Source organism: Homarus americanus, unplaced genomic scaffold (genome assembly GCF_018991925.1).
Source record: "Homarus americanus isolate GMGI-L3 unplaced genomic scaffold, GMGI_Hamer_2.0 scaffold24050, whole genome shotgun sequence".
NCBI lineage: Eukaryota > Metazoa > Arthropoda > Malacostraca > Decapoda > Nephropidae > Homarus > Homarus americanus.
This window is the reverse complement of record NW_024736661.1, coordinates 641,044-665,079: the sequence shown is the minus strand read 5'-3', so window position 1 is coordinate 665,079 and position 24,036 is coordinate 641,044. Positions and strand designations below refer to the sequence as shown.

Genomic DNA, 24,036 nt, shown 5'->3' with positions numbered 1-24,036 from the left:
TGTCTTGGTTGGATTATCAAAATCTTTCTGCTGTTTTGTCATATTGTTTTAACACAAAATTGTAAAGATACTATTTTGGAGTGTGTATACAAACTGTGCATGGAGGTCAAGAGTTAATGGTTAAAGTGCAGGTATTTTTTTGTTCCTCTTCCCTCATCAGTGTAATCTCATTAGGGATAAGACTTGAGGGCCTCAGTTAACTCTGGGATCTGACCTTATTATTACAGATGTAAATTTAATTGATGTTATGGGCTTAGGGGTAATAGGACATGTATTAAGTTACAGGTATTATTTACTGTTAATACGGTACTCAATTCATTGGCAGTGGGCAGGCTTCCTGCTGTCACTGTTGGAAGCATCAGTGCGGGAGATATAAAGATCTTGTCCCCACTCTTATGTGATGCTTTTTGGCCACTCACAAATCTATTATTTCTTTCTTATGTTATTTCTTCTCTTTTCTGGGCCATGGTTAGATTAGATTAGAGTAGGTCCTAACCACCCTGGCCCAAACGTCCTACATTTGTGTAATAGTGGATGATACAATAAAAACTTATGCTTATAAAGTACTGTATCTTATAATGATATTTCTACTGTGTGGTTCACCCCTTCAGCATAGTGTACTGGCAGTGTAGGAACCAACTGTTGTAATGCTTTCTTAACAAGGTGTCATTTTCTTTCTTGATTTGATATTCTATTTTTTTTATGATTTAGAACATTAAGAACATGAGTGGGTGAATAAGATGTACTGTACAGTAGTGTTGTTGGACTTTATTAGACAGAGAGTATATGTTTCAAGTACAGTAGTTACAGTGACTAAGGAGATAATTGGAAAGTGGCATAAGTGAAGCCATATTAAGGTGGTATGGCTGTCCTAGTAAACTGTTATGGCTGTCCTAGTAAGCCGTTATGGCTGTCCTAGTAAGCCGTTATGGCTGTCCTAGTAAGCCGTTATGGCTGTCCTAGTAAGCTGTTATGGATGTCCTAATAAGCTGTTATGGCTGTGTGATAAGTTTAATGGATGATGCAACAAATTTATTATGGTTTGTGTTAGTATTGAAAAAGAATATGTCAGAGGTGGTGTATTTAAGGGTTGGGATTGATTAAGTGTAATATTTAGTTGAGGAATTGTTTATATATAAAGAATGAAAACATGGTGCTGAGAGTAATGTTGAAGGTTAAAGCCTGAAAATATACATTAGAGAAAGGTAAAGGAACATACAGTGAACATACAGATTAATGTAGGTGTTGAACAGCAAACACGTAGTGTAGTAACTCCCTCCCAGATGGTGTTAGGAGGGACCTCACGTGGTGTAGTTCCCTCACAGACGGTGTTATGAGGGGCCTCACGTAGTGTAGTAATTCCCTCAGATGGTGTTATGAGGGACCTCACGTGGTGTAGTAATTCCCTCACAGATGGTGTAGTATCCCTCACAGATGGTGTTATGCCTTAACCCTCACAGTGGTGTAGTCAAATTCTCACAGATGGTGTTATGAGGACACAGGGGTGTTGAGGGACCTCACATGGTGTAGTAGGACCTCACGTGGTAGTAATTCCTCAGATGGTGTTATGAGGGGCCTGTGGTGTTGTAATTCCCTCACAGATGGTGTTATGAGGGACCTCACGTGGTGTAGTAATTCCCTCACAGATGGTGTTATGAGGGACCTCACATGGTGTAGTAATTCCCTCACAGATGGTGTTATGAGGGACCTCACATGGTGTAGTAATTCCCTCAGATGGTGTTATGAGGGACCTCATGTGGTGCAGTAATTCCCTCTCAGATGGTGTTATGAGGGACCTCACATGAATAATTCCCTCACAGATGGTGTTATGAGGGAACTCACGTGGTGTAGTGATTCCCTCACAGATGGTGTTATAAGGGACCTGACATGGTATAGTAATTCCCTCACAGATGGTGTTATACGAGTGAGGTGTGGTTCCAGGCCTTCCTATCGTAGATGGATTAACACATCGCTGGTTGTTGTTGGGTCTCACGGGCAGTTATCACTGGGTACCTGGGACCTCACTGTGCGAAGTTTAACTTGGGTACGACTCGGCAGTTACTGTTGAGTTGTTCTCACTGACTTAAGCACTGTTCACCTCTGTTCAACACTGGTTCCATTCCTTTCCTAAATGAAATTGTAACTTCTGGCGAGAACTTGTTGCTATTCCGGTGGGGAGGAGTGGTTCAGGGGAGGGAGTTGGTATGGGCCAACTTAACAGTTGACCTGGCTGCTCCCAGAGGAGCGCCAGGTACGTCTTGACCCTTCGGTGGTCAAGGATGTAGTGTGTGTGTGTGTGTGTGTGTGGATAGAGAGTGAGTAGACTCATAGAGGCATAAATCTCAGCCAATAACTGGTGGGCAGATGAGTTGATGTAAAAGGTTGTAGTTGGTGTAGAAATCATTGTTAATTTTGTGTGGGTCTTAGTGATTTTTGCATTAATGAAGGAAATGATAATAAGCTGTTGTAAATATAATGACAACACAGATACTCATAAAGTCACACAACTGAATCGTGATTATTAGTTTATTATCATATGTGGAATGCACCTCAAGATATACTTAAATCTCATTGATTATGTGATGAGTAAACGTTTTTTCCTGATACACTATCATGTTTTAAATTTGTATATGCTGTATTATATATAAAAGATGTTCAGTAATCTCCTGTAACATTAGAAAGATGTTCAATTATCACCTGTAACAATAAAGATTCACTTTATAGGTCAACAGACTGAACCCACTTAAAAACATAATCCTTTTGTGTGAATCATGCTTAACCCCTTGTGTATGGGTCGCCTAGGAGCTGAATAAAATTGTCTGGCATTAGTTAAATAAAAATTAAAAGTGGCATCCCTGTAGTGAAGGGGTTAAGGTTCATTGACTACTGTACAGCATTTCTAGGAGATATGATGAGGTAAGCACAGCTTACAACCAGCACTTGAGTATCATCAAAGCCCAAGGCAGAAGTACTGTAGTCATAATAAACTGACGTGTCAGAACACTTGAGTTTTGAAGGTAGTATGTACAGTACTGTACTGTACAAGTATGATAACTAGAGTGAAAGTCTATCACTAGTTCCTTTAGAGGTGTACAGTACATTTGGTGATCTGACTGGAGAAGCCTTATAACCAGGCTTTAAATACTCATAAGACCCTTTGGAGAAGTACATACATAACCAGGTTGAAAGTACTGAAGAAAGTACATCTGATAACCAGGAAGTATGGACAGTACTCCCTGGCCCCAAGGATGTAACCACTACTGTACTAACAAAGACCTGTGGGGAAGTACAACCTGTGTCAAGAGTCCTCATAGTGACCCAGTAGGAAGAGTAGTGTCAGAAGTAGAGGAACGATAACACTAGAAACTATATTTTAGCAAATCCTGTATGGGGTTGTCTCTGAGCTGAACAAAATTGACTGGTATTAGACAAATAAAATATTGAAATTGGCATCCTCTTAATGAAGGAATTAAGATAGTGTGAGAAGGTACAGCATATAATGAGAGATCTTGGCCATTAAAACTCGAGTACCTTTTGTGTGCATGTAAAGATGCCTTCATAAGTTTAATAGAGAATGTATTTTGGCTTTAATAAATAGCAAGCTTTTAAGTCTGTGTTTGTATACATTATTTATTTGTGGACAACATTCATGGGCAAGAGACATAATTTTTCAAATGATCCCCACCCCCCCCACACACACACACACATTACCAGGCATGTCTCTTACTGTCTGCAAACAATCCTCCTGTTTCACTCCACAGTTCCTTAACCCTATGTGCTGTGATAACATCTATTGAGGTGCAGATTTTAGCCACCCCCAGCTGCAGTTGCACCCATACATGTTCCTGCACATTTAAAGTTGCCTGTGCTTTGTTTTGGCCCAATATGGCAACCAATAGAGTTATGAAATAGTACTATATGCCTTCTAACATGTCCAGTCAGGAGTGTGTAACCTGGACACAGGTCTTATCAGCACCATGCATCAGTAATATTCATCTGTCTATTGAAGTTAAAGAGAAAGAAAAGAAACTGCTTTCAAGAGTAGTTTGATTCAGAAGACACAACCGACAGCGAGTTTAGTAAAGATGATGTTTTTAAGATAATGAAACTTTGAGTGCTGAAATATGAGAGGCGGCAATGGAAGTCCTGGTACTCTTCAGCATGACGAGAGTGCAGGTGATGGCATTTTGTGTCACTTTCAGTACTCTGTCATGGTAAGCAAAAATTCAATGTAATTTATTGTCCATAACTATTATATATATGTTTTCTTGACTTTGCTGCAGGTATACAAACAATGTGCAGTAGCTGGACTGTGTAGGTATATAAATAATGTACATAGACCATGTAGGTATAGAAACAATGTGCTTAGAAAGTGCAGGTATATAATGTACCTAGAGAGTATGGTTAAAAGCACTATACCTATATCATATAAGTATACAAACAATGTACCTAAACAGTGCAGGTATACAAACTATATATATATATATATATATATATATATATATATATATATATATATATATATATATATATATATATATATATATATATATATATATATATATATATATATATATATATATATATATATATATATATATATATATATATATATATATATATATATATATATATATATATATATATATATATATATATATATATATATATATATATATATATATATATATATATATATATATATATGGCTGGGGTCTATATTATACTTTAATTAACTCTGTGACAACAGTACAAGAACACTTCAAAGAGCACACAAAATCATAGAATTAAGCACTTCTAAAGAACAATATACAATATTGTATGAAACTAATACGTATATATTTATTATATTTTCTAGCTCAGCTGACGTGGTGGAGGGGAGCTTCGTGTGAGAGGACAGTCCCTCGACATACAGGTGATACATCATCTTGTAGAGTAGACGACTTGGGTGACTGGTGGAGCTTGGGGGGAGATAAGGGAGGTATTTATATAGATAGATAATGGCTAGGTGGATAGATATATATTAGATAATGGATGGATGGATAGATAGCTATTCAGTTAAATCATCATACAATTTCAGTGGTTTATTGGTGTTATCAGGTATACAAACAATAAGTCGATTTGCTTAGTAATGAAACCTGATTATTCTCAAACTTAGGATATCCAGTGTGTAATTAGTGTTATTATGGGATCACCTGAAGAATCTACACCCCAGCTTATTTCACCTAAGGATTAACCACACAAACCTAACCTCTCCTCATCCGCCTAAAATAGTGTTAGGGTGGTTAATCTCTAGGTGAAATAAGCTGGGGTGTAGATTCTTCAGGTGACCCAACAAATCCAAATTCATTAATAAATATTATCTTATGTTTGTGACAAGTAACTCAGTATTGTTCATATTTTATACTGTAGTTTCCCTCTATAATGGTATGTAATTTTATCTGACTTTTGGAGAACGACAAAAGAAGTATTTTACAGTTCCATCATAGTATTTGTGGTGTACAATATTGGTCAATGTAACACAAGGTGGGTGTATGTTGTAGTAATAGGCCTAATGGTTGGTATTTGGGTTACTCTTCTTTTCGCTGGGATCTGCCCCTAGGCCTAACGTCTCAAGGGGGGTGGGGTTACCAAGGTATAGCATCATTACAGTGTTGTTGCGAGGAAAGATCGTGTTGAATTAAAGAGATAGACAAGTGTTGGTGTGGGGCGTCAGGTGTGTTGCGGGGTCAGTGTGTTAGCCGCCATGACGCGCTAAAACAGTTGCCGCCGTCATGACCAGCAGTATGAGGCACTTTGTGGCGCACTTAGTCATCAACACCGCCTAATAATTATTAACGGGCCATGGCATATGACCGAGACTTCTGCTCTAAATTTGGCTTGACTTTTAAATCTGGTTATGATTTTTTGTCAAGCACAATATATGAGAATTAAGTCTATAACCTTATATTGCCTATAATCGTATCTTTAGAGTCGACCTTTGGGTGTGGCGCCTAAGGTGTTTTAGGTGTGAGTATAAGTAATTTGAATTGTAAATGTACGAATTAATGACTTCACACAGAACTAACAGACCACATCACCATAACGTCACTTGGCACTATATCTTTATTTGGAGCAACCTATCACACACACACACACACACACACACACAAAGCACGGGCTCGCAAACATCGTATTTTAAGATAAATGTTATGGTCTTTTTTTTGCGAAATTTTCCCTCTTACAATGAAGGCCAAACAATGACCTTTTTCTTAAGGGCTACTTTCGCAAACAGATCGTAATATATACAATACAGAGGTTAACCTACTCAGGATACACACACATACAAACATACGCTGAAATGTAATATATTTTTTTAACAAATAATGATGTACGCACAACACGAAAATTAACAAGTACTGTACTGTACACCGTTACCGCCTGGGGCCGTCTTTTGTGCTTATGTCACTATCCGGCGTACCGTGATTGGTGATGATGTATTCTAATTGGTCTTCAGTTCGTTAGCTGTCACGTGATTAGGGCTGATCTCATCATTTTCAGTCATGTGAATAATAATTACGTCAAATCGTAGAATAATGTGGCAGGTGTTTCAGCAAGATTCATGTAAAGTACGACAGTGACAGAGTTAAGACCACAAAGTATTACTAGGAAGAAATTTGCGTATATATTGTATAAGATTTGTCCCTGGATCTTTTTATTTTCGCTGAAAGAGTTCCGGGATGCGAACAATCCCCTAATAATAAATATTATGAATTAAACTACAGTACTCATATTTCATCAACTTCGCCAAAGCTGGAATATAACGGGTCAGAATTAATTACCTGTAGGCTACACCCACTAAAATATCATATATTGTATCACGCTGTAGGGGTGCCGAATAATTTTTTATTGGGTGTACTTTACTTACAATAATCTACTTCCTGTTACTACTACTAATTTAGACTGTACTGTACACCCACTAAAAGATTATATATTCGGCACCCTTACGGCAATACAATATGACACAGGTGCCGAATAATTTTTTAGTGGGTGTACATAATGAAAATTTGTTCAACCGATAAATATTAATGATGTGCTACACGGCCATTTGACAAAAATAATCCACTTTCAGAGGGTGGTGGTAATAGTGGTTACTGCCAGTTTTCTCCACCAGTCAAATAGGCGACTAATTTCTAGTTCCTCGCCAGCCGTGGGAAGCAAACATTGCCTCGGGAAATACTGGAAAGTAACTAACAGGGAATTTCCCGTTAGAAAGGAAATGAATTTTATGTAAATGTAGCAATAAATTCTGTATTATAATTTACAGTGATCTTGCATGCAATGTGCCATTGGGAAATTACGCTCTATAGTGGCGATTGTTTTATATTAATATTGTTGTCGTCGTGTGTTAACAACCAAGCATTTACGGGACTTTTAAAAGGTACTTGTAGTGTCTTTAGTTGAAAGTGAAACGCTGGAAAAGGGAAATTATTCAGTGCGAAAAAGTACAAATTAGCCAGTTCTAAAAGGGAAGCATTTTTTCGAGAACAATGTAAGTGTCCGTCTATGACCACAACCTAGATAACAGTGTAGAGACACAAGCGTAAATTTAGCTTTTTATAATGAAAATAAGTACATCACTCTTGCTTCTTGTTTTTCATACAGTATTTCTTATTCCAATTTATTGTGTTTTTTTGTACACGCAGAACTGTGGGGCTGCATTGTTTATACGTAATTATACACTGTTCTGTACCGAACACTACGTAGATATACATTATCAAAGTAATGATACCTTCTTCTTATACTGTTATTATAGAGTATTTACATTATTTATTATTATTACGTTCCGCATTTATGTACCGAGACATGTATCCGTTATTTCCCAGGTGAGAGGCTCAGGGTATGGAGTTGGATGGTATAGCGCCGGGACCCATCGTGGCAAAGGTGAGGCGTCGTCGCCCCAAATTGTGGCAAATTACAGTAAAATACAGCTCTAGGTTCACATTCACGGTTCACTAGGAAGTACAACACAAGGTGGCATGCTGCTCTGCTCACCACCTGCGCTGTTCTGAAATGATTTGTCATCTAAGTATTTATGTTATTTCTTGATCATTGAAAGACCAACTTTTATATTGATCCCCAATCATGAAATTATAACTATATTAAAAACATCAATTGGTGGCAAAAATACAATATGATGAACATTTATTGGTGAAGTGTTGATCTGACACTTGTATCTTACACCATGACCAACTTACGGTGCCCATTACCATTATATTTGAGAGAAACGGTAAACTGTTTACTTTACCTCAATCATCACCAATATTATTTACATTTAATTTAATAGATCATGAAATAACGTTCTTTAATTTTGTCAACGTTGTTTATTTTCTCATCTTATTTGAGAACAACGGGGTATTGTTTATTATATACGTCACTCACCAACAATAATCACATTTACTTTATTATTACATCGTACAATAATATAACGTTCTGGAATTCATCCAATGCTACTTATTTATCTAACCGCTAATTTTAACAGTAAACGTATTTTATACAGCTTCCTTCATACTAGTGAGGTCTAAGCACGGTTCTTCCCTCTACGTTACAGCTGTTGTTATCCATCGGTTTTCTCCTTCGTGGTCAACATGAACTCTGTAAACTGAGACTCGTCCGCATTCTCCATACAATTATGGTGGGCCACAACCATTCACGAGATCACATAACAAAATCTACGTCATAACCTCAACTGCCGAAACGCAAGGTATTAGGTCAGGTGTTTTCGGGGCGACTTACGGCTTTTTTCAGGAAAGTGAAAAGTAACGTGCTTAAATGGGAAAGTTAGCCTATTTTCTTGAGAAAATATATATAAGTGGGATTTAAAACTTCAGGTCACAGCGTAATTGACGTTTTAAATATTCTAAAGGTGTTTTTTATTGCAAGGGTCTTTAATTAACACTAATTACTCAAAAATTTAATTATGAACCCAGATCCTCCACCAGCATGTAATTGAGTACCTTTGTATGAAATTTGAACAAAATTACTGCAGTTAAGCCATTGAGAGCTGCATCCGTAAAATCAGGATGCAATAAACTGGTTGTATTAATTTTTAGTAAGATTTGTGTCATTTTGTTTGATATTTTGTAGGTTACTGCCTACGTGAGATATGTCTGTTCTCGTGTCTTGACGTAATGAGGACAACATGACATACGAACCCTGCCAATCCGTGACAAGATTCTTAAAGCCTCGTGCGTTTAATCTTCCCTTTAGTGAAGACGTGAATCATGTCCCAGAAGAAGACAAAATGACGCCAAGGGCCCAAGAGACAACCACAAGCTCTTTTCTTATCACTGGTTAGGTGAAATATTTGATATACTAGTTTTTAATAACAATATATGGGGCTGAGGTTAGGTTATGTTAACGTTAGGGTGGTTAATTTTGAGTTGAAATAAGCTTGGGTTTAGATTCTTCAGGTGATCCAAATTTGAGGAAAGAAAAACGAAGAACGAACCGGTTTAAAGATGATGGAAAACTTGGTCATAGCTAAACAAGTTAAAAGAATTAAAAGCCTTTTTGTGGATAAGTCAGCTTGTTAGCCTTGCTGCCTCGCGGCACTGCACCACAACACACAACTATAATATTAACTTAACTGTTGAACCAGAACTATTTTAAACAATTACTTACGTTTAAGAAACTAACGTAAATAGATATACAGTGTTTAAAAATTGCCAATAATTTGTAAGATCGATTACTAATATTACTGATAACAATAATTAAAGGAAAATAAAATAATTTATAAAGCTAGGGTAACTCAGTAAAGAAAAAGGGTGTAACTCACCTGAGTCAATAATAGGCTTAAACGTCCCGAGGACAGTGTATGTGTGTGTGTGGGGAGGGGGGGGGGGGGATGGCAGTGTTGACTTGTGGCATGTGAAGTGTTAAGTGTAGGTATTTAGGGTAATAAGGGAACCCGAGAGGTGTATCAGATAGAGTGTAGGTGTTGAAGGAGGCCAGGGAGGGAGTGTGTACAGTACAGTATGTATACAAGAAGGTGGTCAGCTGTGGTCCACATTCCCTCCCTCCCAGCACAGTTTACCCCGGTCACCCTCAGTTGCCATCTACTCTTAAAATTACCTAAATAATTAAAAAAAAGAGTAAATATTGTCATCGAGATAAAAGTAATAACGATAATTCAGCTGGTGTTACTGACGGCGTATAAGATAAGGATTTGAGGATGATGAAAAGACTGTAGGAGAGTAAATAAGTCACAAATATTGGGAACTGTAATTTGCTAGCTGTGTGTTATGGCTCCTTCAGTGACCGACTTCCCATTCGTTGTGTGGACATGGGCAGGTGAGGAGGTTGTTGGCTCGTCCGCTCGCTCCGTAGCTAACTGGCGCCGATACCGCTCCTCATAGTGCTTTACAAAATACGCTCAGACAGTATATTTTGGTGGTCACAGGGGCCTGACGTGTCACTACTGGTAACATCTGGGGAACGTACTGGTGTTGTGTGTTGTGTTGTGACGCCAGGATACTACACCAGTGAAGATGGTGATGGTGGTGGTATGGCTGACGGTGGTGTGGTTGGCTGGTATGGCCGGTACACTCCCCCTCGACCATTCAGAGTCACGAGGATTTGGTAAGTAAAATATAGATGTATTAGTTGTGCTTCTCATTCACGTATTCAAAATATTAATGGTTGGAAATTGGAATTGATTACTACAACTCCATCGATGGCGACCTCATACTAGCGTAGTAACCCGTGTTTTCCCGAGGGCCAGGAGTGAGTTTCCTTGACGCTCTACTCTCTTGGCATTTGTCCCCGACCCCTAATCTCTTCCTTCAATATCACCGTTTATCTTTTAAGTAGAACATGAAAATTAAGAACCACATTATTTCATCTTTAATACTAAATGGAGGTTAGGTTTGGATACGTTCACATTAGGGTTTTTAAATACCTGGTGAAATAAATGGGACTTCACTTCTAACCTTAATGAGATACCGAAACCAAAGGAGGAAGTGTGAGTGAGGGACTCGCCGGGCACACCGCTGGCGGGGATAATAACAGGGCTGTTCAGCACTGAAGATGTTAAACTGATCTGGGTGTTAAAGATAATGAGCTGGTAAACTCGTGGGATTATATTAATATTTTATATGTATTGGCCACAAACGAGTCCTTCAAGGCCATGCGTCGTTACACCTTCAATACGAGTATTGTAAAGGGGTGTTGCAAGAATTGTCAAGGTGGGAAGGTATGGCGTAAGCTGATGTATCGCACCTAACCTTAATGTATTATAAACCAAACCATTCCTTGTGTAATCTAGCAAGGTAAGGTTTATTAGGGCATAGAGAAGCTTGAGTGAGTGTGGGTTTTGTTAATTATTCCTGCTCTGGTTAATGGGTTGGGTGTGTGGGATCACCTACAGATTCACCCGAAAATTTTGCTTGCTGATGGAGTCACTTTGCCACTGATTTTTACTTACATATTGTATATAATGTATCTAAACGGTGGAATTGCTCCTAAGGTTTTTTTTTATGTTACTTGAAGATTTTGTCAGTGGCTGCCTCAAGTTCATCACCATGATTGATGCTGGTCTCTGGTTAGTTTCATTCAGCGAGTGTATAGCATCATTTGGCGGTTCATTGTAGGTGTACGGATACGCTCTCTTGAGTTTTACAGTGTGGAGACACGAGTGGTAGGTCATATACATGCCAGCAACACGCTATAACTATTGGTACTGTTCTTGTGAACTACCTGTGGTTTGTTAGGTTAGTTTAGGTTGTTAGGGTTTGTTAATATTTATTTTAGGTTAATGATATGTTATGAGAGGTAAAAATATACAGCATGTATAATATTATTTACTATATGTGGCTAGACAGTTTAGGGCCGGGTGACTGGCAGTTCTCCAAGGCTGTCGTCACATAACCTGCAGGTAATCAAGTGACTATTAAATGGCTGCTCCTCTCACCTACTCCCCCTCCTTACCACCACCACCTGTACACACACACACACACACACAGATGAGGACCCCAGCACTGCCTGCGGCCGGTGGGAGTTACACAGAGTCTGGTTCATACACTTAACAGGCTGATGTATAGTAAAGCTTAGGTTAACTTGAGGTACACTAAGGGGTGAGGTTCAGCGAGGAATATATAAAGCTGAATACATTTTTCTGACGTTCATAAATAAATGCACTATTATCATGTTATTCAAAGGTAAAGCCAGCATGTATAATAGGTCGTGTGTATGTATGTCAGAGTGCCTTGTTACGTGTGGTTGTTTGTGTAATTATCAAGAGGTGTTAGTGTGTACACATACTTGTTCTGTGTGTGTGGGTTGGGGGGAGGTGCAGACAGTGTTTGTCAGGTGCTTCTTGCAGTAAACAGTCGTCTCATCAGTTCCAGGCCAGTTAATCTGAAGCTTGGCAGACGTATACTTAAGATACTTAGTGTGATACAGCCAGACCCTAGTACTGTGTGTTACAGCGCGACAACAAGGGCGGAACAAGATCAGTAATTACACTCGTCCACCAGTCCTATTTTAAGACATGACTTTATATAGGACCAAAGGTCACCTGTGTAGCACTAAGTGGGGGAGGAAGGTTTTATTCTCTTGTCAGTACGTAAAAATATGCGTGAAAATGTACATATTTATACTTGTTGAGAGGTTAAGTGAACACATGAAGAAAAACTACTGCGGTTAGAAGCAAAATTTAACTGCTGTATATATTTACATTTGATATATTTTGTTTTGAACATATTTGATGGACACGAAAGTACTGTATAAGGAAATTAGTCTTGTGTGACGGTGGTGGTGGCGGTAATTTATTAGTTGTAGATGACAAGACTCCATTACGCGGGTGAGTGAGCCTTAGGGCGACAGCTGCGGTGGTGAGCACTGCCACAGATGGAAGTGATGTCGGTCGGACTGTTCCTGTCCACAACTCCGCTGATTCTTGGGGATTCTTACGGTAATTTTCTGCTCTAATTAGCATTCAAGAGAGCAAACGTAGCTATTAATTGTTGATTGTATTTCAAAGCTGTGGTTGTGTCGCAGGTTGAGTGAGGCAGATACATTCTCGCATCAATTAGGGTGGACAGTTTAAGATCACGTAAAGAGTAGCTCCCAGCTTATTTACCCATGATTAAACACCCTAAAGCTGCCCATGGGTGTTATGTTAAGGTTTTTAATCACCAGGTGAAATAATTAAGCTGGGTAGCTAATCTTCAGGTGATCAAGAACATTTACTATAGCAACTTTTCAGAACCCAATTGTGTGGTAGCTTAAGTCGTAAATATTTTCACTTCATTAGTTAGAGGAAACTTTATACTCTGGACCTTTAACACTGTTAGAGGCGGTAACACAGATCTACGCGGAAGAACACACAATGATAATTATTGAGGGTCGTGTTGAAGTCTCCTGTAGTGGTGGTTGAGGTGATGCTCTTGACTGTCGTAAATAGATATATAACGTGTTTTTAAATAGGTTACTAATTAATTCAGGCGAAGAGGAAATTGTATTCATCTGTGATCTGGTTTGACCTGACCTCGTGCCCTCAGGTCAGCCGTGTTTATCTTGTTTACTTTACCCTCATTAATTAACCTTGGCTCAGGAGTTGTGACTTTGCTAGTCTGGACTGAGGCCGTTTTTAGGTCTTGTTTACAGTTTTAGTGTGTTTTTTCACAAACAGATGGCGTTGGTGTCACTCCCTTAAACTATCTGGGAGGGATGAGGTTAGATTAGCTTTAGGGTGGTTAATCTTCAGGTGAAATAAACTGGGGGCTAATATTCAGGTGATACGAAGAATAATTCCTTGACGACAGCAAGAAAAATAACCCAGACGACGACTGTGTGGAGTAAAGAATCGTAAACACTGAATGACAGGGAAAATGGGTTGAGTTATTTTAGGTGACCTCTGGTTGGTTGACCTTAGGGATGTGTCACTTGACTCACTTCCCTGGCTGTATGACCTACTTCCGCCTCCCTATTGGCTGGTCAGCATCTCACATCCACTTGTCACAGCCAATCACAACAGTCAAGATTCTCTCAGTGGTTTCTGCGTTAAATTCCCACAAGTTTGACAGATGGGAACGTGTACAGGTGACCCATATAAGTTTTGAGGCGAGAAGATGGCGTAAAAATTCACCGAGACTCCACAGTGACTAGATGCAGTTCGTGCAGGAACTCTGGAAAGTTTCAAAAGGAGGCTAGATAGATTCATGGATGATAGAGAGTGGTAGTAACTCTCGACAGGAGCTGCCCTGCACAGGCCAACCGGCCTATTGCAGAATCCTTATGTTCTTATGTTATTGTCAGTAAAATAATATAAAGTATGATCGTTATACCCGGGGTAGGTTCTGGCCTACAACAACCCGCCTTCGTAGTGTAATTGAAGTGAATCATACGCGTGATACCAAGTCGGGGAAAAGATTAGATCACCTGAAGATTAATCACCCTATATCTAACCTAACCAAACTTAACACTATCCTAACCGTACCAGATAAAGAGGGGTAATAAAGAGAGAAAGGAGAAGGGAGGAACACTTAAGAGGTAAAGAAACGAAGAGGAGAAAACAAGGGGCAGAGAGATTTGTACACTGTAAATAGAGTATATAAATAATTGTATATATTTCTAACATGTCTTAGCACTACCTTGTCACCATGACTTTTTACACTTTGCACCACTCTCCCCGTGACTCTGTAACCTCCATCTACCACCACACAGGAGGAGTAGCACCAGGAGGAGAAGGAGCAGTAGTAGTAAGATAAGGGAGAGGAGGACGAGAATATGGTGACGACAATAAAGAAAGATTAGACGGATGGATAGGGAAAGCGTACCAACGACCATGGTAACAGTACACACCAGTGGAAAAGGAAGGCTGTAGGTAGGTAGGGAAGGAAGGATTTAGGGAGGTAGGGAGGGGGGAGGGAGGTAGTAGGGATGAAGGCAAGTAAACTAACGGAAGCTTGTAAAGGCCCCCCCCCCCTCCACCTCAGGTGACTGGAGGTGATGCCTTTGTACACATTTGGATCAGAGTTTTCCGGATACTGTAGTTTATCCCCCTCTCTACTTTCTGTCTGTCTGCTTCTGTAATTATCTATCGCTTATAATCACTCACTTTGTCTGTTTTATGTATATACAGATGAATTTAGCTTGTGTTTACAGTTTAAGTGGTGATCAAAAGTCGACTTGTTCATCTCTTGTTGTTAGAATAAAGCTATCGTGGTTGTATCTTTGTATGTGTTACTGTATAATAGTAATTAATATAATCATTATTGCATGTTATATCATTACAAACACTGTCTATGTATCATTACAGTAACACCTATTGTATGTATCATTACAGTTGGGTTTTCACTGTTTCCGCCACCTCCCCATGTCAACCCGGTGGAGTGCGTGACGACCAACTCCTTACTGACGGTGGGCACCTGTTACAACTCCCGTTCCTGTAAACAAGTGGGTGGTGCTGCCTCGGGCAAGTGTGCAACGGGGGGCGTCTGTTGTGTCTGTGAGTAGCCTATACTGTACTCTACTCCTTCTGGTAGATGGTAGGTTATGAGTTTGGCTAGTTGGTAGATATTTGTTTGGGTATATATATATATATATATATATATATATATATATATATATATATATATATATATATATATATATATATATTCAGGTCTTTTCTTCATTGGTATCTTAAGTCACTGAAGCATTAAGGACAGTACAACCTATTTAGGTACAGCAGCAGGAAGGTATGTGTAGATCTATGGCCCGGCTGACGTATAAATGTTTGTGTTTAAGAAAGTTGTATGAGGGGAAAAAACATTGCCTGTGGTTTCAATCTTTTGTTGGGATTCATCAGTTTTGTTTTAGCCGAAATAGTTAGGACTTGAGTAGATATTGAGGTTTTTATTGTAATGTTCAAATTATTAACACACGTACATATGTTTAGGTATACAAGTATGGTAGTTGTCTGTTTAAGTGAACGGTAGGTACAAGAATCTGTTTAGGTCATTCTTCATGGTACTCATAGGTACTGGACTAAACTCGTTCTCACTCCCACAGTGCCGGCAGTTTGTGGGGGGACAATCACTCAGAACAGGACTTGGTTCGTCAACAAGGACTTTCCCGACAAGTCCAGAGACTCTGGGGAGTGTGTTCTCACCATCAAGAAGTCTGACAAGTCGGTGAGTCTCCCCTACCACTAGAGTGAGTCCTCCTTGTCCTCTCTAGGCATCTTTCTTCCTTTTCCTCCTCCAGAATTATTCTTCCCCTCCCCCAGGTGAGTAACTATGCTACACGTGAGTCTAGCCTTATAATTTGTCTTGTGTTGAGGCATCATGACCAGTAATTTCTTCTTTTGGTTTTTTCCATTTTTGTTTTTTGTGTTCCCTATATATTTATACTATTTATACAATTTATTTTCATTAACCTCTCCTGACCTTGTGTGACTTCTACTGTTGTTCTGGTTCCTATACAGGACTCCTCCTTGCATTTATCTATTTACTATGAGTATATTCTTCATGTGTGTCTTATATCTGATCCTGTACCATTTCTTCATATACATCACATTTATTGAACTTTCTTTTCTCTCACTAATGGCAGTGACCTGTCCTGACTTTTCATAAAGCCTATTGCCCTTGTTTGACCTCCAATGCCTGTCTTGTGATTTAACAGGCTTTAATTGATGCCTTAACCAGTGACTCCAAAGCCTGTTGCTTATCATAAGTACTGTACATTTCTTATTTGAATTTCATGTTATAGTCTGTGTTGTGTACTGGTGACCAAGCTTGACCCGGCTGACTTCGTGTAGCTGCGAGTCCTCCAGCAGGTGTGTTGGTGATACAATTTGACTTTGACTGAGAATGTGTTCCTCCGGCAGATAAAACAGGCGCGTCTAGACTTTGAGTCGCTGGAGCTGGCAGGACCCCGAAATGGACGGTGTGTAGGGGACGCCATGACTATCTCTCGCCCCACCACCGGCGGGAGACGGATGGTCCAGCTGGCTCCTCCCCTTTGCGGCAACAACTCACGGCAGCACGGTAGGTCTTGCCTCGTCCTCTGCATCCTGGGCTGGTCAAGCGATCTTGTCTTGTTTGCAATAAGGTTGGAGACTATGGGATTACATAACAGTAATTAGTTTAAGTATTAAAACAACTTGACATAACCTTTTGTTATTTCTTGGTTATACTGTACCTCTATTACACTTGGTTTGTATGTTTCTTGAGTTGCAAAATTCGTAAATTACTGGACTTAGTGTCATAGTCTCCAGCTATCGAAAGCAAATGAATTTCTGTCGATTGTATGGCAATTTTAATTTTTTTTAAGATCACATTTGTTTCTCTTTTTTTCCAAGGCTGGATTTGTATTCTTTATGTACACTTGCTCCAAAAATGGCCTTTTACAATTTGGTGCGAGACAATGTAACACAACAGAATTTTTATTTTTGCAACCTTATCAAAACAACAAACTCGCATTGCTCATTTTAAAATTCGTCAGACCCTTCCATAATGGTAATTTTTGGAGCGAGTTTTACAATATTAGGAATATTCTATTAAAAGTTTCTTAGTAAGGTGGCGGTGCTCCTTTAGTTGACATCCCACGTGATCTGCCGATTTATATAATTTTTGCCATCCCACTTTGATGATTAGGTTGGGTGGGGTTTTGTTAGCTTAGATTAAATTAAACCCATCAATTCACGACTCTATTGTATTTAGGAATCATCTTGGTGTTATGTTATCCTCCTTTATATATCTGAGATGGTGGTGAAGGGTAAAGACTGTTGATATTATTGTACTGTACCTAGAAATTAAGTCAGGAAGTAAAGATATAAAATGTGTTTGTTGTGGCAGTGTACGTGGACCTGGAGGATGGGGAAGTGGAGGTACGGGTGGTGCTCAACTCCAATGGTTTGTCTCGCGAGGCGTCCCCCCAGCGACAGTGGCGAGTCCTCATCACTCAGCTCAACCAAAAACAAGCTGGTAAATCACCCGAGCTTACTACCTTGAAGAAATAAAAGTATTTTCTCATACTGTACTGTAGCATATTATAAAGTAGTCATCTTACAACATTTCTCCAGAGCTATACTTCACCCAGACTTTTCTCTTAATGTTTGGGTACTTACATCAGTTCACAAGTTATTCTCCATCTTTCCCTCCACCACACACAGTCTATCATAAATATAGTTAACAATATTTTATTCTTTAAATATCTTGTATATACAGTATACAGATTGTGTTCTAACAGAACCCCCAGACACCTTTAACACTTTCCAATACCATCCCATAATGTTCCTAACATTTAAACACCTTCTAACATCATTGCTATACTGTAGTAAGATAGACTTATTAAGAAGCCACAACCAACTTCAATATGTTTTATACATTTCATATTAGTACAGTACTGTACTGTATATGTTCATACAAAAGGTTTGAAGGGTGTATAAATAGGTGTAAAAGTACAACCATTTTATTGTATGTTATCTATCATCTGCACACACACACCAAAGGTTCAAAGGGTGTGTGTAACCTAGTGTAAATGTAGATAGTGGATGTGTATACTGTACTGTATGTATATCATCATTACCCACCACAGCTCCCCACGGGTGTCTTCAGTACCACAGGGAAGCATCATCAGAAGTTCACTCCCTGAACTATGGCGGCGACTTCAGAGATGATCTGAACTATGACATCTGCTTCAGTAAACTGGGCAGGTGAGAAGATTTGTTTTACTCCTCTTTCTTACGTCTTTTTGTTGCTTGCAACTACACCTATTAATTTATTTGAAGGTTGCATTTACCTTGTAAAATAACAACAACAACAACAACTTGACACCTTAAGAAACACAAGTCTGTCTCCAATACAGAGTTTTTCATAATTCTTTTGCTTTGGGTCTTATAATTCTTCACTTAGCTACATACAGTATTTTACAGTATTTTCTTTTCAAAACAAAAGAGATTTTGTTTTGCATGTAACAATAACTTTGTGTAAAGAACTGACAATCTAGTACACACAGGACTTGCCCACCACACAGTACAGTACAGTACCACCTTCACAGCACTATGTGGTCCTATGATTGGCCTGGGCCACTATACAGGGGGGTGTATTTGCAAATGAACAGCATTAACACACAGTAGTGTAAATCTTTACAAAAAAGTATTTTAAAATTATTTTACAATTAAATATGCAATGTGAAACTGTATATATTGGAATATTTACATAATACTGATCATACAAATGGTAGATCATGAGAAATATAATTAACACATAAGTTATAATTTTGAATAATTTTACAAACTAGGTACAATTTCAGATCACTAAAAACGGATGAATCATGTAATCGTAAGTTCACCAATGTAGACTTTGATCAGAACCCCTCCTACCGTTATCGTAGTGAGCTGGTTAAGAAAAGGACAAACAAGATAAAGAAATCACAGAGGGTCAGGAGAGCTGCAGAAGTTCGTGAAATTGGCAACCAAGGCTCGCCCATTCAGTTCATCCCCGGTAAAGAGCAAGCTAATGATGCATTCTCTGATGTGATTAGTCTTGTTTCAAAAACTGTAGAGGAAGTACGGACTGAGACTGACCAGAGAGAAGCTGCGAGTAATGAAAGTCATAGTAGTATTGCCCTTCCATTGTTTCAACCATTCACTGACACACACAGCACCAACAACACACAACAAGATGTCACTATTGTAAAGATTGAGTCAAGTGATCAAAGTCCAGCAGAAACCAGTGAGGAGGTTGAGAATATGGCAACAGCAAGTGGACCCGGAGTTCTTCCCATTCTTTACTCTGAAGGTAATGAGGCAGTCATTAGCCAGATCCAACGTGTTGTCCAACAACTACAGCAGCAGCAACTGGGACTTGGTGCCACAAATAATGGCCAAGATTTGAACATTTACTCAGATAGGTTTGTGTCACCATTTGCAGTTGACAGTCTTACTGCTGATGCAGATGAAGTTGTGGTGGGAGGAGGCACAAGTAATGACGAGGCAAGAATTGAAAGAAATGTGACAAAACCTGAGACAACAGAGGAGCCTTTCAGTGACAGTTCTAATGATCTGGGAGGTTTACATACATCAAATTCTTTGTCTGTAACAACAGAGGCAGCAATACCAGTAACAGACAATATAACAATTGAGGGAATTTGGGTTGAAACTGTGATTAGTCCAGATGGTTCTGTTGTGTTGCCTCTTGATGTTGCACCAGTCACAGATTCTGATAGGGACCCGAGTACTTCACCTAATGACAGTCAGTTGACATCTAATGATGGTGGCTCAGCAACTTCAGAAGGCTCAGAAACATCTAAAGTCACAGCAACCTCTGACATAGGTCTGGGGACTTCTGAGGACCAAGGAACTAATGACAAGAATCCAGTAACTTCTAATGAGGGTTCAGCAGCTTTTGTTGAGGGAACAACTTCTGATGATGTAAGCCCAACAACTATTGATGAGGGCCTAACTCTGTCAGATGAGAGTGTAACAACACCGACTGAAGATGGTCTACCAACTTCAGGAGAGGACCTGACAACTTCTTATGAGAGTCCAACAACCTTGAGAGAAGATATAACAACTTTTGAACGTCCAACAACATCAATGGAAAATCCAATAATTTCTGGAGTAGATCTAACAACTTCTTATGACATGCTAACAACTTCGACTGAGGAGAACCCAACAGCTTCTCCAGAGGTCTTAACCACAACTAATGAGCCAACAACAACTTTGAGTAACAACAAAGATATTTTAGAACTGAAGGAAACGACCATAAGGGACGACAGTATGAATTACGACGAAGACATGAGCAATGTGGAGGTAATGTTAGAAATCATGAAAGACCAGTTCCTCGCCGATTATATTGTAAAAGACGCTCTACCTCCGACTGACATGGATTTTGTGGCCTCTGAGGGTGATGGGAGTGATGCCCTGGGAGGAACATCTGGGGAGATTATAATGGTGGGAGGAAGTTCAGGAGCAACTGATCAGGTGGTGCAAGTTGGGCCAGATACTGACCCTCTTGGCACTGATTTGTATGCAGGTGACTCAGGTGTGACAGGTGCCTCAAATACAACAGATGACTCTGGTGTAATAACCGACTCGAGTACGACGAGTGTACCAAGTGTAACAACCGACACAAGTATGACAAGTGACTCAAGTGTAACAACCGACTCAAGTATGACAAGTGAATCACGTGTAACAACGGACTCAATTATGACTAGTGAATCACGTGTAACAACCGACTCAAGTACAAGTGACTCAAGTCTAACAACGGACTTGGGTGTAGCAACTGACTCAAGTATGACAAGTGACTCAAGTGTAACAACCGACTCCAGTACAAGTGATTCAAGTGTAGCAACTGACTCGAGCATGACAAGTGCAGTAAGTGACACCAACAGTGGAAGTGCTCAAGTTGAACTGACTTTGGTGGACCCAGAGAGGGTACAGGTTCACGGCAACCTGGTCATCATCGACCACTCCAGCAATGATTCAAGTAATGTAGATGATACAGACACATTAGCTGGAGGTCAAGGTGCAGGTGAGGTGGTAGAGGAGATGGATGATTTAAAGAACAATGATGATTTTGAAACTGGACTGCTGGGAACCACTGAATCAACCACCGCCATGAAAGGCGATCCATCAGAAGGTTTTGGCCAAGTAATCCCAATTGGTACTGCCCAAGGGAGTGAAGAAAACCCAGCCAGTGATGGGATCCAGTGGCTCATCCTGGAGAAAGGTGCTGCAGCTGAAGATGTAGTCTCCAGTTCTTCTCCTCTACTCCCACCTGAGATCATAGTAACCTCTGGCATCGGCTTTGGATCTGAGATTATGGATGCAGACATCAGTGGGCCATCTGAGGGCACAACACTGACTGAGGCCATTAATATAAGAGACTCAGAATTTGTTAATACTTCAGCAGATGCACCTGTAGATGACAGCACAGTAGCCATAACTATAGACAACAGTGAAACAAACATAACTGTAAATGTTAATACAGACATAGGCAGCAGTGTAACAGACAATAGTGAAGACGGTATTATTAAAGACAACAGTGCATCATCAGACACAGGTGTAGACAGTAGTGCACTAGACACAGGTGCAGACAGCAGTGCACTAAACACAGGTGTAGACAGCAGTGCACCAAATACAGGTGTAGACAGCAGTGCACTAGACACAGGTGTAGACAGCAGTGCACCTGATACAGGTGTAGACAGCAGTGCACTAGACACAGATGTAGACAGCAGTGCACTAGACACAGGTGTAGACAGCAGTGCACTAGACACAGGTGTAGACAGCAGTGCACTAGACACAGATGTAGACAGCAGTGCACTAGACACAGGTGTAGACAGCAGTGCACTAGACACAGGTGTAGACAGCAGTGCACTAGACACAGACACCAGCACAGCAGTGCACTAGGTGTACAGCACTGCACAGACACAGGTGTAGACAGCAGTGCACAGATGTAGACAGGGTGTAGACATCAGTGCACTAGTGTAGACAGCAGTGCACAGACACTAGACAGTGCAGGTGTACAGCAGTGCACTAGACGGGTGTAGACAGCAGTGTGTAGACAGCAGTGCACCAGACACGGGTGTAGACAGCAGTGCAGACACGGTGTAGACAGCAGTGCACCAGACACGGTGTAGACAGCAGTGCACCAGACACGGTGTAGACAGTGCACCAGACACGGTGTAGACAGCAGTGCACCAGACACGGTGTGAGGCAGAGGCACAGCGGCAGTGCACTTGTAGACAGCAGTGCACCAGGGTGTTGCACTAGACACACAGTGCACTAGACAGACAGCAGTGCACTGACAGTGGGTTGCACCAGACACGGTGTAGACAGCAGTGCACAGTAGACAGCAGTGCACACAGGACAGTGTAGACACAGGTGTAGGTGCACTAGACAGCAGTGCACCAGGTGTGACACAGGTGTAGACAGCAGTGCACCAGATACAGAGACAGCAGTGCACTGGTGTAGACAGCAGTGCACCAGATACAGGTGTACAGACAGCAGTGCACTGTGCAGTGCACCAGGGTGTAGACAGCAGTGCACTAGACCAGCAGTGCAGACAGCAGTGTGTAGACAGCAGTGCAGTGTAGATGCACCAGCTGTCAGCAGTGCACATTTACTGAAGACAACAATGGCAGTGAGGATGATGACAAACTTGTGATAGAGGAACTAGTGTGTGGTGGTTCTTACCTGCTGGTGAGGAACCTCCCTGTCTGTGGCACCCAACTCCGGCATGAAGCACTGTATGATGATGATTATGAAGATGGTGAGTTCTCTCTTCTTTAAATCTTACTTTTAAAACATACATTTTAAGACTTGGGCAACCCCCACCACTGGTTAATGAGCCAGTTAGCTGCATGTAAATGACATGTATTATTTTTAGATTTCTGGGTCTGTTTTTGGTTGAAGATACAGTAACGGTTTTCCATGTATGCTGTATATTAGACACTAAATACTGTATAATGATAACATCACCATTATAAAGCAAGTTTATTGGTCGCTACTACAAATATTTAAAAACACTCAATTTGATTTGACTGCCATCTGAAGTGTAAGACTACTGTACACAGCTTACTTCTTATATTTCACTGTCACTAACTTGATGTTTCTCGATTGACAGATCGCTTTGAAGACGTAGAGAGAGTGTCAGTGCGAACACTGGTGGGGGCAACACGCAGTCTCCGGTTTGCTCTGGAGTACGAGACCAACTGTCCCGTGGTGAAGGCTGAACCAACCCCAAAACCCCCCGTCAGGAAAACCGTTACCCTCCTGCAGTACCTCCTGGGGTGGTATCGTTAACTGTGTAAGCAAACTGAACTGTCTCGTCAAATTAGAAGACTAAAAATAACCAGGACGTTAGTGACGTGAAACACAACGCATCCTGTTACACTAGTCAGAGGACGGAGGAACAGACTGTATTTAGTATTGCTGCCGGTCACTGTGTCCCAAAATCTGAAAAGGTGAGTGAGATTGACTAAAAGCAATTTAGTTTTTACTATGTTTTCAACCTTAAGGCGACAGTTAAGCGAGAAATCGGCCAATTTACTGCTTCTTGACTC

The 24,036-nt window shown here is 40.2% G+C and overlaps 1 protein-coding gene across 1 annotated transcript; it reads left to right on the top strand.

Moving 5' to 3' along the window:
• Positions 1 to 10,219: 10,219 nt before the first annotated feature.
• LOC121872393 (dentin sialophosphoprotein-like) lies at positions 10,220 to 22,381 on the top strand. Its single transcript, XM_042375145.1, has 7 exons — positions 10,220 to 10,620; positions 15,329 to 15,490; positions 16,036 to 16,157; positions 16,853 to 17,012; positions 17,823 to 17,951; positions 18,565 to 18,682; positions 19,282 to 22,381. Exons 1-7 carry the CDS (start codon positions 10,530 to 10,532, stop codon positions 22,379 to 22,381), a joined length of 3,882 nt encoding a protein of 1,293 aa, XP_042231079.1. The 5' UTR covers positions 10,220 to 10,529.
• Positions 22,382 to 24,036: the final 1,655 nt, after the last annotated feature.